Raw genomic sequence first — 16849 nt, forward strand, 5'->3', positions numbered from 1 at the left:
TCTGTCTGTGTACGAGAAGAGCTCGGGATCAGTACAGAGCTGCAGAGGACTGTGTCTATAGTAGTGTAGTATAGGATTAGAGGCTAGATGTAGATCGGATCTGTGTCTGTTTGTGGTGTGGTTCATACTCACCAAAGACCCTAACGACTAGCCCAAGCGGGAACTGACTCGTGAACAGCGTCAGCATCCACGGTGCCGCGTACAACGCTGGCGAGATGTCCAGATCTTCTAACTTCGCGTGAAGTTCTGGTTCATGATCTTTTAGGAGTCTAGACAGTTGGTATAACTATAATATGGATAGACAGAAATAATCATGATCATGTGTTTAAAAAATATTTCGAATTAATTTGATTTTGCGGGTAGGCGATCCTCGGTTCTTATCCAATGGGTGTCATGATGCGAGTCAGTGATTACCCGGATAATAGGTAACAGTGCGTAGTGCGGTCTTAATGCAATTGTGAGTCCGACCTCATGTCTCAAGGCAGGTGGCTGCGTTCATATTTTGATGCCCATGGGCTCCATCCTACGCAATAAACAAAATAACTATACAGTGTGCTTAGTGCGAGTTTATTAACGTTCTCGATAGTGTAAAAGTTAACTCAAATCTGTATGTAGTTGAAACAGCGCCCCTAGCGGCAAACGTAGGCAAACTTGAGTTAACTTTTACGATATCGAGAACGTTAAAAAGCTCGCACTAAGCACACTCCTTATAATTACTGTCTCTTTATTTGTTAAACATTGACAAAAAAAAATTATAGCTTAGATGGGTGGACGAGCTCACAGCCCACTTGGTGTTAAGAGGTGACTGGAGCCCATAGACATCTACAACGTAAATGCCGTCACTCACCTTGAGATAAGAGTTCTAAGGTCCCAGTATAGTTACAACGGCTGCCCCACCCTTAAAACCAAAACGCGTTACTGCTTCACGGCAGAAATAGGCAGGGTGGTGGTACCTACCCGTGCGGACTCACAAGAGGTCCTACCACCAGTAAGTAAGCTCATGGGCATCAGCAACGTAAGGGACATGGTGGGGCCGCTGTCTGAGTAGATAGTGTTTGTGTGTCTGACCTGTACTTGGAGTGCACTCATGTCGGGCAGGTATTGCAGTCTCAGTCCTCTCCTGAACATCAGATGTCTTAGCAGAACAAACGCCTCCGCCTCCTCCATCTGCGAGGGAGAGGGCGACGGAGCTTAGCGAAGTATAGTGCAGTAGTGGTATATGAGCGACTGCGAGCGTGAGCACTCGTGAGCACACTTCTAGTTGCGGTGGCCGGAAGTTATCGTGAACACAGATCTAGTGGATACGCAAGTGAGCACTCGTGAACACAACCTTAGCGGCTGCGACCGTGAGCACTCGTGAGCACTCTTCTAATCGCGGCGGCTATCGGTTATCATGAACACATCTCTAGCGGTTGCGCCAGAGAGCACTTGTGAGCACACTTCTGGCTGCTGCCGCCATAGGCACTCTTGAAGATAAATTCTCGTTACATAAACTTGTAAATGTTTACGAACTAGTGACGATTAGCTAATAACTATTTTATTATATTGACTAGCGACCCGCCCTCGCTTCGCTTCGGAAACATTAAATTTTATTATTGATAGCCGAGTCCCGCGATCTTACCCGCGGTTATTGTCGTACCGCGGGTGACGCCGCGGGGCGAAGCTAGCTTAAGTTACTCCTTAAAATAATATCATCAGCTACCTATCAGTGAAAGTCTCGTCAAAATCAGTCCAACCATTCCAGAGATTAGCCGGAACAAACAGACAGACAGACAAAAATTGTAAAAAATGTTATTTTGCTGTATGTACCGTATATACAGGACGTTCCAGAACTCAACCTCAAACCATGTTTGTAACCATGATGGTTGGACACCCCGTATATTCATATGCATGTAGGAAAAAGCAGTTATTTCAATATTACAAACAGACACTCCAATTTTATTTATATGTATCATCATCATCTCAGCCTGTCTACTGTCCACTGCTGAACATAGGCCTCTCCAACTGACGTCTAGTGCGGTCGGTCCGTTGTTGTATAGATAACAGCTAATAACTTATACTATATCTTATATACAAGAGCTGTACGATGCGTGTTACGAATTTAAGTGTAAGTTAATGTATGAACGATACAGTGCCTGCCGAGAATTACTGCACATCGTCTTTCGGGATGACTAATTCGGCTAATTTCGGTTTCGTGCATCGTTATCTTAGTCGCACGGGACATTAACAGCCCTGTATTTATTAGTGGTTATTACGTCAGCATTGAGGATTATCGACGCATTGAGGATTATCGACGCATTCGAAAGAGGACCCGGATCTCCATTGATGTGCTCGTGCAACTATCTATCCTCAAATTACGATGTGCGGTGATTAAGGTCGGGGACTGTACTCACGTGGAGCAGCAGCACGCCGGCGACGAAGCTCAGACCCTGACAGTATCCCACATCAGGATCGAGCAGGGAGTACGCCTTCAGAATGTTGTAGAGAGCCAGCTGGCCGGGACCAAGGGCCGACGCGAAGTACGAGTGCTTGGGGAATGTGCGACCTGTTGCACAAGAAATAAGGTTGAATGTCGTTTTAATTAAAGCAGCTCTTAGGACCGCTAGACCACGACGTCCAATCTTGTGGTGGTTTAGTGCGTTCACGTTTGTTATGTCCAAGGACTCCGATGACTACACATCTCCAGAGTACAAGAAGAGTTGGATGTGTAACTTAAATCACAGACATAGACCACTGAGTTCCTCACCGGATCTCCCAGGACCCTGAAACTGCGGTATTTTAAGACAAATATTTTTTTTTGTATGGCAACTTTTTTTTTTCAACAGGAGAAAATCGCCGGATCCCCACCCGCGCGGCAGGTGGGGTATGTGGGAGTTGAACCTCACTAAAAACTCCTGCCGCTCACAACCGGCGCCCTACCTCGGACCGGGCCGGAGCCCAGTCGGGGCTATTGAGACGGCGGGACAGGGTTGACGCAGAGCACATAACATCCATCCCACCGTCCCACGGACGCCGGACCGGCGGCCGCCAGCGACACGACCACCGGTTCCCTCGTTCAGCGGGCCGAGAGCCCGCCTTGATGGCGCCGCGTTACACCTTCCCCCAGAGCGGTCGGGGGAACGCGGTCTACCATCACCCGGCTTTGTATGGCAACTAGCGACATCTTGTAGCGGATGCCCCTAAACTTATATGTTGTTAAAGTTACGGCATTTAATTATTGTATAACTAAACACAGAAAATAAAACAATAATAAATCACAAGTCTTTATTTGTTATTTATAGGACAAATTGAGTAATTGTCATATTGTGGTTTCTGAAAATTTGCAATAATCCTTCATTAAAAATAAAATATGGGATAGGCAATATTTTACTGCCATCTACAGGAGCAATGAGAAACTAATCGAAGCGAAGCCATCTAGTGGCCGACGCCCGAAAACATTTTTGTTGAGTGCTAGAGTCGCTTATCTATAACTAGTTTGAGTATTATGTATGGGATCTTCTCAGTGAGTCGCGATTCAAATCCGGTGGTAGATTCTGGGAAGCACTGCTCTTGCTAGGGCTCGTATCATCTCTTAGACGAACTCTCGTAGACTGACTAAATTGTTAAGGCTTAGACCGACTCGTTACTCACCTAAGTCAATTAAGATAGCGTGCTGATGTTTCGTGAGGCCCGACAGTAGAGTGGTGTAGGGCGTGTGGTAGAGGGGGCAGTGTCTGGTGTCCGGGGGCGGAGCCCTGAGGCAGGCCTGCTCCGCCAGGAAGTACCAGATGGCGCCGCGAGACACTCGAGGTACGCCTGCACAAATAAACGTTATATTTATTTATTTATTTCAGAAACGAACAGTAAAAAAAATCAAACATATTATAATGCACTAGCGACCCGCCCTCGCTTCGCTTCGGAAACATTAAAACACACATGAAACCAAAAAAATAAAATAAAATAAAAATAAAAAAAAAGTAGCCTATGATCATCAGGGACAATGTCGGCTTCTAATGGAAAAATAATTTTTCAAATCGGTCCAGTAGTTTCGGAGCCTATTCGAAACAAACAAACAAACAAACAAATCTTTCCTCTTTATAATATTAGTATAGATATAATTGCAACGGCTGTCTGGTGTAGTGGTAGGTGACATGGTCACTACATAAGGGGGTCGCGGGTTCGAATCCCGCCAAGGGAAGATATTTGTATGATAAATATAAATGTATTTTCCAGGGTTATGGATGTATATTAAATATATGTATGTGTATAATAAAAATATTACATTTATTTCCGTTATCTGGTACCTGTAACACAAGTTCTTTACGAACTTATCACGGGACCAGTTAACGTGGCGTGATTGTTAGTAAATATTTATTATTATTATTATTATTTATAATATTATTATATTAAAAAATAGCTTATACAAAAATGAAAAACAAGTTTACATCGTCAAAATCACATTTATAAGTAAAGAAAGTTAACAGAGAAAAAAAAGATTTACAAAACTTTGGTTTACAAAAAAAAAAAAAAGCAATACAATACGCACATATGTACATGTTAGCTTGTTTCATGTAAATATGTGATGTTTCAATTCGATATATCGAACAAACATCGATGTTTTTTTTTTAATAAATACGTTTTTATTACCTTCAGACGCAAAGTATGTAAAGGAATCTTTGAACATGATTTGGGCTCCTCCAAAACGTCGGATTAACTTTAAATTTGGTATACTTATTAAGGACCGATGACAATTCAATATTTAAATTTTTTTTTAGATTCAACTAAAAAATGAAAAATTAATAATGTTTTAAAAAAAACAAACAAAATACGCTTTTATAGAAAATTTAACTAACGCTTTTTTTACAATGAAATCATTTTTTCTTACGCTCTTTTTTAATTTAAATTTATTAAAATTTATTTTCTATTTTTTAGTTGGATTTTCTATAAAAGCGTATTTTGTTAGTTTTTTTAAGCTATTATTTATTCAAGCGGACATCTCTGGAGGCGTACCCTGCATGACGGCCTGCGCGAGCATGTGCCGGTCGGCGGCGGCGGCGCGCTGCCCCCCGCCCAGCAGCAGGTCCCACGTGAGCGCGGCGCCGGGCTCGCACGCGCCCAACTCGCTGTACTCCAGCTTCATCCGACGGACGGCAGACGACTCCTCGCTCTCTAAAATGATTCAATGTTTAATAATAAAAAATGTGAGCCGTCACCTGCGCCTGGCAGATGTGAAACATCGACATTATTTTGTAAAAGTAATATGCAGAAACGAACAGATTGTGATAGGAACTAAATATATGTCATAATGATAAAATAAAATATTAGGTACGAAAAAATAATTTGTTTTTAAGTAAAACACAGGTTATGTGTACTGTAGTAAACAACACTGTATACACTACGGAGTATACACTATAGGTATCCGAGCTCAGTGTAGCGAGAGAGATGACTTAACGCCGGATCGAGTGGGAGAGAATCGCACAGTCGATTGCGCATGGCGACGCGTCGCCACACCGTACACACTACTGCATATAGACTGTATATATACCATCATATAGCGTGGCAACGCGTCGCCAGAAATCGGTTTTACGTGCGGCTATAGATATTTCACATCAATAACCAGCGGTCGGAAAAAAACGCAAGATAGAATATCTCAGCCACGTGCTCAGGAACGATAGATACATGCTGCTACAGTTGATAATGATGGGCAAAGCGGACGGAAAGAGACGTGCTGGGCGAAGAAAGAAGTCATGGCTCCGGAATATCCGGGAGTGGACCAGTATTGTAGGAGTGGGTAATATCGGTTTTGCCGCGTATCGAATCGTATCTATATATCGAGGATCAATATCGGATATTGAATCTATATATTTTCTGAATCTATATATTGATGGATGCTAGTAGATTTTCTCGATTCATGATATTTGAGATTTGAAACGATACGCTGATATAATATCGTAGTAGATATAGATTTAAGTCAACGTTATACGGTTGGTTTTCTGATATCAATTTATAATATGATCTTAAAGTAATAAAAAGAACATGAAAATAAAAATATCAAAAAAACTTTCCTTCATGCTTTTACCAGGCTTAGGACTGGCTACTTTATTTTCAGTTTTTAGTAATTTGTGTCTTAATTTAAAATTACAAAATATACCAAAAGAGTGTAGATTTCAAAAGTTTAATACGAACACAAGAAATAAACTCAATTATTTGGATTCAACTAAAAATAGAAAAATGTGTACTTTAAAAATCAAACACAAAACACTTTTAAGTATTTATAAACACTTGTCCAAAAATTCTAGTTCAAGGTCAAAGCGCGTGAAAATAAATTCAACGATGCAAATAGGCTATACTGCATTCAAGTTAGGGTCGAAAGTTGAAACTTCTTTCCTTAATTGTATCCTGCTGATACGCTAAGAATAATCTACAGACATATGGACTTAAATATAAGGTTTACAATTGTATGGATAATGCCTGTTTCTGTTTCATTCATCACATGATATCCCTATCGTGCGCTCACTCACTCTGGCCGATTCGATACGAACCAAACGAATATTGCTGATATTAACGAATCGGTACGATATGCCGATGCGCATCACATCGAGTAATATCGTGTATCGGCTGATATCGTTATATAGATTTCGATTCACGAATCGGTACGATATGCCGATGCGCATCACATCGAGCAATATCGTGTATCGGCTGATATCGATATATAGATTTCGTGCGGGGCGATATCGGATTCAACGATATTGCTGCGATATATAGATATTGAATCTATATACGATTTATATCACCCACTCCTACAGTATTGCCTCCGTCGAACAGCTGTTCCGGCTGGCTGCTGATAGAAATGAATACAGGAAGCTAACGGCCAACCTTCAGGATTGAAGAGGCATTAGAAGAAGAAAAAGGAGGTCGAAACGATGCGGAGGGGTAACCTAACCGGGAAAAAACGTCCGTAACGTAAGATTTTTATTATTTACGTACAGTCTTAGTATGATGGCTATACAGTGTCTAATGTATAGTCTACGTGATGACGGTTATTATTATTATTATTCATATAAATAGCTGTTTCTTTATATATTATTATTATTATATATTTTTTATAAATCATTGGAAATTAAATTAAAGGTTGATAACTTTGTAAACTACTTTTTATTTATTTTTATCAATAAAAAAATCAATAGTTATTTTCTTTATACCTCGAATAGAACTTAAAATTAATGTTTTTATAATAAGGAACTTAGTTCCTATTCGGTGTTCCACGGCACCACACATCTTTTATTTTTATTGCTTAGATGGGTGAACAAACTCTCAGCCCACCTGGTGTTAAGTGGTTACTGGAGTCCATAGACATCTACAACGCAAATGCGCCACACACCCTGAGGTATAAGTTCTAAAGTCTCATAAATCTCCACCACCACTCGATATCTTCTAGCGGTAGGCAGCGGCTTGGCTCTGCCCCTGGCATTGCTGAAGTCCATGGGCGACGGTAGCCACTCATCATCAGGTGGGCCGTATGCTCGTCTGCCTACAAGGGCAATAAAAAAAAGCCTGCTGACCACCACCCGATATCTTTACGTACCTTTTAATCTTTTGTTCTCTTTCTCCATCCTAACCAGCAGTATTGTCTGATCGATCGCCATCTCCCAGAGCCGCCTCAGCTCCTGACGGGACCGCTTGCGTTTCTCCTTGGAGCCACCTGATGACGTCGAGGCTTGACCTGGAATCAACAAATCTACGTAATTCGCGAGCCGCAGCGGACGTCCAAAAATCTTCGTATCGGAGCCCGCAATGAATTCGGAACGTATCGTGAACGCGCAATGTAATCGCAATTCGAGGCATTCAACACGAGGCAGCGTGAGGTCCAAGTCTCAACTGCCTCAATCCCCATCGACTGGTGTACGTCGGATGAGACGGCTCGACGGGGCCGCAATGGACACAGCACGGCGTCGCCTACCCGTAAATAAAGAAATAAAGCCATATAGAGTTGAATATGCAATTCCGTAAAAGGTTATATCACATACTTTGACAAACTAATTTTTTTATGTACATAAATATAATCTAAATGTTTCCCTGAATCTATTATATTCCAAAAGGGTACAACAACTCTGATACTAATTCTATTGTTCTCATGGTGAGTATAGAAATAACTGCATTAAGCTATGACCATTACTGGTGGTAGGACGTCCTGTGAGTCTGCGCGGGTAGGTACCACCGCCCTTCCTATTTCTGCCGTTAAACAGTAATGCGTTTCGGTTTGAAGGGCGGGGCAGATCTTAGAACACATATCTCAAGGTGGGTGGCGGCATTTGCGTTGTAGATGTCTATGGAAAAAAAGGCCTTTAACTACCAAAATGTTTTGTCTCTTTCACTCGTATGACAATAACTGTATTACCGTCCTGTGCGTCGGTTCGCGTGATGGACTTCTCGTAGATCGCCTGTCGCCAGGTGGAGTCCGGGCCGGGGGCTCCGTCCGCGGCCGCGGCGCGGGAGTCGCTTACTTTCATGAAACTGAAAGAGACGGTAATCATTGATTGGCATTGGTCGCGTTTCCAATCCGGTGGCAGATTTTGCGAGGCACTGTTCTTGCTATGGCCAGTGTTAGCAACACTCCGGTTTGAGCCCCGTGAGCTCACCTAAATGTTAGGGCAAAGCTGATATAGCCTCATAAGGCTATCACCATAGGCAGAAAAAAAAATAGGGCAGCAAAGTGTGTCAGGCTGAGCCCCGTGAGCTCACGTAATAATATGATATGATATGGTAGGGTATGATGATATTTATCGACCCACTGAGAAGATCCGGTGAGAAACTCAGTGGGCTGTGTCTGTGGGTTAATTCGCTCGTCGAGCCCTTCGTCGCAAGCGACGGGTTCGATGAGGACGGTGACCGTTGCTTGTGGTACATAAAAGCACCGTTAGTAGATCGGGAGGATCCGAAATGACGTGTTTAGGGCGACGGTGGTCTCAAGATTGCCCAAGTATCTCCGAACGTGTTTTGAACAACAACAATGGATGATGGCCTAAGATCACAAGCGAAAGCGTTTTGTCGAATCTTAAGGCGGTTGCCCAAGTAGTAGCGAATAAGCGAGTCGTCACAGCACCATTCCACTCTTTTCATATGTTCCATTCCTACCAGTCCAACAGGCACAACACTATTGATATTCCTATACGAGCACTCACATGTCCATCATGGGGGAGGTGACGGTATCCCCTTCTCCCCTCGCCCCCTCCGAGTCACCCCTCTCCTCTGACGGCAGACTGGTCTTCGGGACGGGGTTCTCTGGAATGTCAACTCATTGACTCAAATGTCCCACATAAAACTGCCTTACAAAGTCATCGTGGACTAAAGGATAAGACGGCCGGTGCGTTCGTATCGAGCGATGCGACGGTGGTTCGAAACCCGCAGACGGGTACTAATTTTTCTATTCAAATTTTTTTTTATTGCCCTTGTAGGCAGTCGCGCATACGGCCCACCTGATGGTGAGTGATTACCGTCGCGCATAGACTTCAGCAATGCCAGGGGCAGGGCCAAGCCGGGTAGTCTCCACAAGCCTCGTTTGAAGAAGGACATGTCACAGCGCTCGGGAAATACCGTGGAGGGGAGCTCATTCTAAAGCCGGATGGTACGTACTTATTTAATCTATGCTTATGAATGAGTTTATAGAAAGGAAACCCGTAAAATCCAGGAGAAAGGTATTAGAGGAGGCCACGATCCTCAGTATTGAGGATTATCAAGGCAAGGAGGAGGAGAATTGGTGTACAAATCAAGCCTACGCTTCAAATCTCAAAACCGGTTTTAGCATACACGTTGTGATCTCCATGAACTTCCGTAACCACTTATCTGAACCGAGAGATGGTTCGACAGTCTGAGCACCGAAAAAAAAAGGTTAAAAAAAAAGGCTTTAATAGCAAACCGATTCAACAAGTGATATTATTTTTTTTACCTGTAAATATCGGTCAGGTTCGAAGGTTCAACTCACCGTCATCCTGGCTCGTGGTGCGAGAGAGCGACTTGCCGTGCTCCTGTGTCGGAGTGTCCGGCGCGTCGGTCGGAGTCTGTGCGAGCGGGGTGGGCGCCGGAGATGTATCCTGGCAACGTCAGAGCAGTGGTACTCTTAATTTTTTTAATGCTTGGATGTGGAATGAGAGGACCACCTGGTTAAGTGGTTACCGGAGCCCATAGATGTCTACAGCGTAAATGCCGTCACCCACCTTGAGATATGAGTTCTAAGGTCTCAGTATAGTTGTTACACAACTGCCCCGCCCTTCAAACTGAAATGGATTACTGCTTCACGGCAGAAATAGGTGGAGTGCTGGTAGCTACCCGTACGGACTTACAAAAGGTCCTACCACCAGTACTTTTGAGACATGAGACGCTTTGGAACTAAGGCCTTGGTGAACATTTGAGGCGACTCAAGTATCTGCCTATAGCAGCAGAGTTCGTCCACAGTGCGTCACTAACGACCAGCCATGTCCGGCCCTGGAATAAGCTCGCCTCCACGCTGTTTCTCGTGCGCTATGACCTTGGTTTGCGGAGAGTACTAAACGGTAGATAGCGGCTTGGCTGTGCCAGCATCGGTCAAGTCCATTAGCGACGGTAAACACCACCCGGTGGGCTTCAAGTTCGTCTGCCCCTGAGTCTAAAACTCATAAACCGCGTCCAGTATCAATGAGACTTCGACCTTGGATAAGCGATATACGGTTACGCTCTGATGTTTAGGAGGTAACGACAGAGATCTCAAACCCAGCGGGGAAATTGCTACATAGACCGACGTCCCGAATATTTACCGTTCGGAGCTTTGTGTATGCTTGAGGCTTGCGGAGAGTACTTTATGGTAGGCAGCGGCTTGGCTCTACCACTGGCATTGTTGACGTCCATGAGCGACGGTGACCACTTACCATCATGTGGGCCATATGCTCGTCTGCTTACAAAAACAATTAAAAAAAAATGCGAACTTATCTTGAGAATGTCGTTAGCGAGCTACAAGCATCTGTCAGATATTTAATGTGCTATGATTGAGCTATCAGCTACAACGTCAATGGGTGGTATATGAATCCAATACTGCAGACAAGGAACTACCTTTCTGACTTGAGCAACGAGTCCTTCGTCTCTGCTGGCCTTCCTCTTCAGGAGATGATCGAAGCCGCTCGACAAAGACCTCTTGGCCTTCATGAATATGGTGCTGCCGCCAAGGTATTGATTCAGGAACTCAGATCTGAAAATTCCGGTCCCACTCTTAATTCTGGGAGTGACCGACCCAGGTCTATCCGGTTACGCATCAGATCTGACGGGTAGCCAGATAGAGGATCCTGAATAATTTCTGCATCAGCTGTTAATTCAGCACGGGCGTTTACCTTCCTTATACGTATTTCTGCTACAAAGCATTCGTTAATTTCAGTTTCAAAGTCTTATAATACTATTAAAGCTTCAATCGGATGCATTCATACCGGGGCAACGGTGCTGTCCACGGACACAAAAAAACACATTCTAATAAAAATTAAAATGAAACACTCTGCATCTTTTTTTGTTTTATTCTAAGGTAAATGATAAATTTATTTTTGTCACCTTACTTGTATGTTAATTTTGCTGGTATTATTTTTCCTTTTTATAAGTACGTACCTGTTTTCGGCAGTGTCGTGGACGTGCCTTTGCTGCTTGGCCTCGCAGTGGGCTCGGAGGAGCATCATTAAGAACGAATTGTGTTCGCTGGTCTAAATCACCAAAAAATTGCATTAACGTTTCAGCTTCATATAATTCAACTATTGCAACCTATCAATCTAGATGATGGGTGCACGTGCTAAGTGGTAAGTACTGTGGGAGGTAGCTAGAGATGGTAACGTCACTACGGTTTTACCATCACCCTACCAGCAGCAGAGCTCACATCTGTAACGATCCTTTGTCCAGGTAAGCACAGCGGTGTGCCTCGCACAATATGACCACCGTCCACCTTCAGACACGAGGTTTAAGTCTCGACTGTATAGTGGAATATTCCCATCTTTCAAACCGCAAGATTCCTTCACAGTAGAAGTAGCTAGAATAGTGGTAGCTACCCGAGAGCGTTCACAGCATACCGGTGTTTATATTGTTGTTGTAGTCCTAGTTTAAATAGTTAATATTTATTTTGTGGTTTAATTAAAATAAGTATTGTTCGGTACAGCGATCGAAATTCGACCGTAAGCACTAATGCTTAAAATTAAGATTCCTATTACATTGTCGTCTAGCAATTTTATTTCGTTATTTTGAGGAAAAAATCTATTAAGTATTTGTTTTGTTTTTTATTAATACGTAAATATATTTGTGTGTTCGTTAAAAATTCAATAATTTAACGAACTTTTCTTATTTGTAAAAATAATGAATAAATGATAAAAAAATTATCGGGACAATTTTGTAAAAAAATATTAATATCATTATCGTGCTTTAAAACTATTATCGAAGATCATAACAGGTAGCACGGATGAGAAATGTGTGCTATCAATGTATATCAAACGGCACGTAATGTAACACAAATTTTAAATTCAACTCACATTTTAGTAGCTCGCTTACCTCATAGATCAGATTGGTTCCACCCTGGTACTTGGTGATGATGAGATCCTGTTCGTCTTCAGGTAACTGTTCTATCCTACGCAATATAAAGGCGTGGGTTCTTTTCTCCGTCATACCTTTAGACAAAGACCGTGAAATAAAAATTTAAACAAAAAGAAAACAGACTGCAATTATGATGATAATAACAATAATGCAGTCGAAGACAATTCAATGTGCATCATTAAGGATCATATTCATATTATTATATTATTTTTTTATTGCTTAGATGGGTGGACGAGCTCACAGCCTACCTGGTGTTAAGTGGTTTTGCCGGAGCCTATCTACAACGTCATCTACGCCACCCACCTTGAGATATCAGTTCTAAGCTCTCAGTATAGTTACAACGGCTGCCCCACCCTTCAAACCGAAACGCATTACTGCTTCACGGCAGAAATAGACAGGGTGGCGGTACCTACCCACGCGGACTCACAAGAGGTCCTACCACCAGTAAAACACATAATTACTTCAGTGCGCCACGTAGGACACCAATAACCTACATTTCAGTAAGGGTAAATAACACCTACCCTCAATATCGTGACACAGCCGATGGTACCATAGCATGGGACAATGTTCGCAAGTCATGTTCGGCGACTTATCCCGGGATTTCTTCAACAGGTCCGCATGCGCCACAAACGCTTGTCGGATGGCTGCAAACGAATTAAGCAGGGTAGTTCTTGTATTGAAATCGGGCAACACTGAACCGATGTTGAGTGTTGCCAGGGTTGTCACTGTCGACACCTACCGTTAACCACTTCGCCGGCAACCGAGTCGCTCTCGCATTTGAAGACATAGCAGGCGTACGTTTCGTTCGTTTCTCTGCAAACGAATCCGAAATGGTCCTTATTGTTCTGGCCTAGGACGCAACTGGCGACGTCTTTGAACGCCCTGTGCAGCAAAATCTGCTTTCTGTCTGGACTTATAAGGCGCAATTCTGAACGGCCGACCTACATAAATCAAAACACAGTGTGCTAAAGTCAAATTGCCTATTTCTACCGTGAAGCAGTAATGCATTTCGGTTTGAAGGGTGGGGCAGCCGTTGTAACTATACTTGAGACCTTAGAACTTATATCTCAAGATGGGTGGCGCATTTATGTTGTAGATGTCCATGGGCTCCAGTAACCATTTAACATCAGGTGGGCTGTGAGCTCGTCCACCCATCTAAGCAATAGAAAAAAATTGCTTGTCTCTCGAAGTTCAATTTTAAATTGTAACTAGCTGACCCGGCAAACGTTTGCATATAAATTATTTCTAGGAAATGTGAATAGCCTAGATATCGAATGCAGCGCCATCTGCCGGGCTGATTTTTAAACCTAAACCATCCAAGGCGCCACCCAAATGCATACACATAAATTCATTCAAATCGGTCCAGCCGCTTAGGAAGAGTTCAGTGACATACAGACGTACAGTAGAATTATATATAATACGAGGAGGGATCAAAAAGTAGTGAGAACGACATACTCCTTGGTAAGAGCCAATACAAAACTTTTTTTTGAAAGGGATTGAAGCCTTGGAAGACTCGGTGTGTAGAGAGACTTTTTATTTATTTATTGCTTAGATGGGTGGACGAGCTCACAGCCCACCTGGTGTTAAGTGGTTACTGGAGCCCACAGAGATCTACAACGTAAATGCGCCACCCATCTGGAGATATGAGTTTTGAGGTCTCAAGTATAGTTACGACGGCTGCCCCACCTTTCAAACTGAAACGCATTACTGCTTCACGGCAGAAATAGGCAGGGCGGTCGTACCTACCCGCGCGGATTCACCAGACCTACCACCAGTAAAGACTCGGTGACTATGTAGAAAAATAAATTATTAAGTTATCAATAGTCATTATATTCTATCTCATTCTCACTACTTTTTGATTCCTTCTAGTATAAAGATGATTATAAAAAAATCATTAATTACCTGAAATAGCATCGTGCGATTCTGTTCACAGATCAACTGCGCTAGAGGCGTTTTACTGTTAATTGTGCCTATCGAAGCCGATCTGTCTCTTAAGAATGGCCTATTCTCGGGCAGACTCTTAGCACCTTCACTCCCGAAAGCGGGCTTCCTTTTAATCTCGTCGAAATTGAAATTTCGTTCTCTTTTCGTTTCACCGTCTCCGTCTTCTGGAGCTCTAGTTGCTTCTTTACTAATGCCTACTTCGATCTTCTCTTCATCTTCTTTTACGGTGCCAAGATTGTTCTTCGGTAGATTCAAAACTAGATCGGCACTCTTCTTTACAATTTCGATTCTCTCTTTCGTGAACTGATCGAATTCTGCTTCGATTTGTGTAGAGTCTTTTCGTTTTTCCGTTATAGTTTCTACGCTGCTCCATCTATGCGATTTCTGAGGCTCTAAAGGCGTTGTGCTCGGCGAAGCGAACCTGTTGCTCAAGTCGTTTGTCTTTTGCGATTTCTTATCGTCCGACAGATTGTCGGTTGAATCATTACTGTCTATTGAGGTCTGAAATATTTTCCATATAAAACCTAAGTATTTAAGTTAAATATATAAGTATATATGAAAGGTTATTTAATTAAAGCGACATTGTAGCAAACTTTACAGGAGAACCATTTCAAGTTTAAAATTTGTGAAAAAAATTATCATGACAAAAAACAACTTCTTCAGCTATTTGAATGGAGTAAACTTAATTGAAGTTCAATCAAAAATATCGAACTGTTTTTTTTTTGTTTTGCATGGGTGAACGAGCTCATAGCCCAACTGTTGTTAAGTGGTTACTGGAGCCCATAGACATCTACAACGTAAATGCGCCACCCACCTTGAGATATAAGTTCTAAGGTCTCAAGTCGGTAAATAACAACGGCTGCCCCAGCCTTCAAACCGAAACGCATTACTGCTTCATGGCACTGAGTTCTATCTACCAATAAATACAGTCAAACCTGGGTAAGTGAGAACTGGATAAGTGAGAAAACTCTATAAGTGAGAGTAATAGCCAGGAACCGTCATTTTAAGCTCCCAAAACCTCTATTAGCGAGAAACAGAAACCTCTGTAAGAGAGAGTCGTTTTTCCCTCATGGATCTCCGTAAGTGAGACTGCTACTTATCTATACCTCTATAAGCGACAGTCGAGCTTTATTTATTTATATTATTTAGGAGGAACAAGTGAAAAAACTAATTACAGATTTAACATCTGCTATTTTATGACTCATTCTTAACTTTTGTAGAACTTCCATCCATTGTTTTTGTATTGTTTTCTCGTCAATATTGAACCTATTCTATTTCGTGGAACTAAATAACGTTGTTATTTTATCGCATTCTTTTCGAATGGACACGTGTGCCTTTGTACCGTCCTGTTTGTCGGACTTACTCAGTTTATCGTTAATCAATTGCGAAGGAAAGTTCTGTTCTGCATCATGTCAAAACGGAAAATTAAAGTACTGTCATTAAGTGATAAATTTAAAATAGTGAATGCGTTTGAATCCGAAAAATCGCGAAGTGAAATTCAGAGGGAGCATTAGCGAGAAACTCGGGTTAGTGAGAAACCTCTTTAAGCGAGAATGAGATTGTGCTCCCTTGAACTCTCGCTTATCCAGGTTTGACTGTATAAATACTCCTGTGAGTTTAGTGCGAGCATTTTAACGTTCTCGATACCGTACAAGTTAACTCAAATTTGTTTATAGTTGGCACGTTTGCCTACGTTTGCCGATAAGGGCGCTGATCCAACTCCATACAAATCTGAGTTAACTTGTACGCTATCGAGAACGTTAAAAAACTCACACTAAGTACACTGCACATAAGCCTCGCCCAAACCACGTCAGAACGATCAGTTCTGCGCTGAATCCAACGAATTCTCGAGACCTTCAACAGTTCATCATTCCACCGCGAGGGATCCTACCCACGGTACGTCTTCCGGTACGCGGTCGCCATCCGAGATCTTTTGGCTATATCCTGAAAATCTCTCCATTAATAAACTCTGAAACAGACTCACCGTGGTGGAAGATAACAGACTGTGTCTCCTTCTCAGAGCTTTCTCCGCATCGTGCAAAGCGAATTTGTGTAAAGCATCATCTATAAGTGTTTCTGGTACCTTCCTCTGCGATATCCGAACTTTGCCGATGTACAAGACCTGCAAATGGTATAATGCGATGAGCCCTCGTCTAAGGAATTACAATGCTTTGACCGTCACGCTAATCTGTTATTGGGAAATTCTAAATAAGAACATCAACACTGTTGTCACTTTGAGATTAACCGCTTCCACCGTAACAGTCGCGCTGACCCATTAGAGGAGATTACAATCAGCTACTTCCTACGTTCTTGTATTGGCTTTGTTGATATTTTCGAG

The 16849-nt window shown here is 42.5% G+C and overlaps 1 protein-coding gene across 7 annotated transcripts in view; it reads right to left on the bottom strand.

Annotated features, from left to right (window-relative positions):
* The window catches only part of plx (PTB_TBC1D1_like and TBC domain-containing protein plx), a 70759-nt gene that overhangs the window by 6351 nt on the left and 47559 nt on the right, over nt 1-16849 (bottom strand). For all 7 annotated transcript variants that reach the window (XM_089737686.1, XM_028175823.2, XM_028175822.2 and 4 more), the window contains 16 exons: nt 16496-16633; nt 14470-15012; nt 13307-13508; nt 13089-13211; nt 12526-12641; nt 11602-11693; nt 11062-11197; nt 9962-10070; nt 9162-9261; nt 8378-8493; nt 7565-7702; nt 4990-5148; nt 3631-3795; nt 2394-2545; nt 1069-1167; nt 133-286 (listed from right to left, as the gene is read on the bottom strand). In XM_089737686.1, coding sequence (XP_089593812.1) covers nt 133-286; nt 1069-1167; nt 2394-2545; nt 3631-3795; nt 4990-5148; nt 7565-7702; nt 8378-8493; nt 9162-9261; nt 9962-10070; nt 11062-11197; nt 11602-11693; nt 12526-12641; nt 13089-13211; nt 13307-13508; nt 14470-15012; nt 16496-16633 — 2542 coding nt within the window. The remainder of the gene's footprint in view (nt 1-132; nt 287-1068; nt 1168-2393; nt 2546-3630; nt 3796-4989; nt 5149-7564; nt 7703-8377; nt 8494-9161; nt 9262-9961; nt 10071-11061; nt 11198-11601; nt 11694-12525; nt 12642-13088; nt 13212-13306; nt 13509-14469; nt 15013-16495; nt 16634-16849) is intronic.

Source organism: Bombyx mandarina, chromosome 23 (genome assembly GCF_030267445.1).
Source record: "Bombyx mandarina strain Sakado chromosome 23, ASM3026744v2".
NCBI classification, from domain to species: Eukaryota; Metazoa; Arthropoda; class Insecta; order Lepidoptera; family Bombycidae; genus Bombyx; species Bombyx mandarina.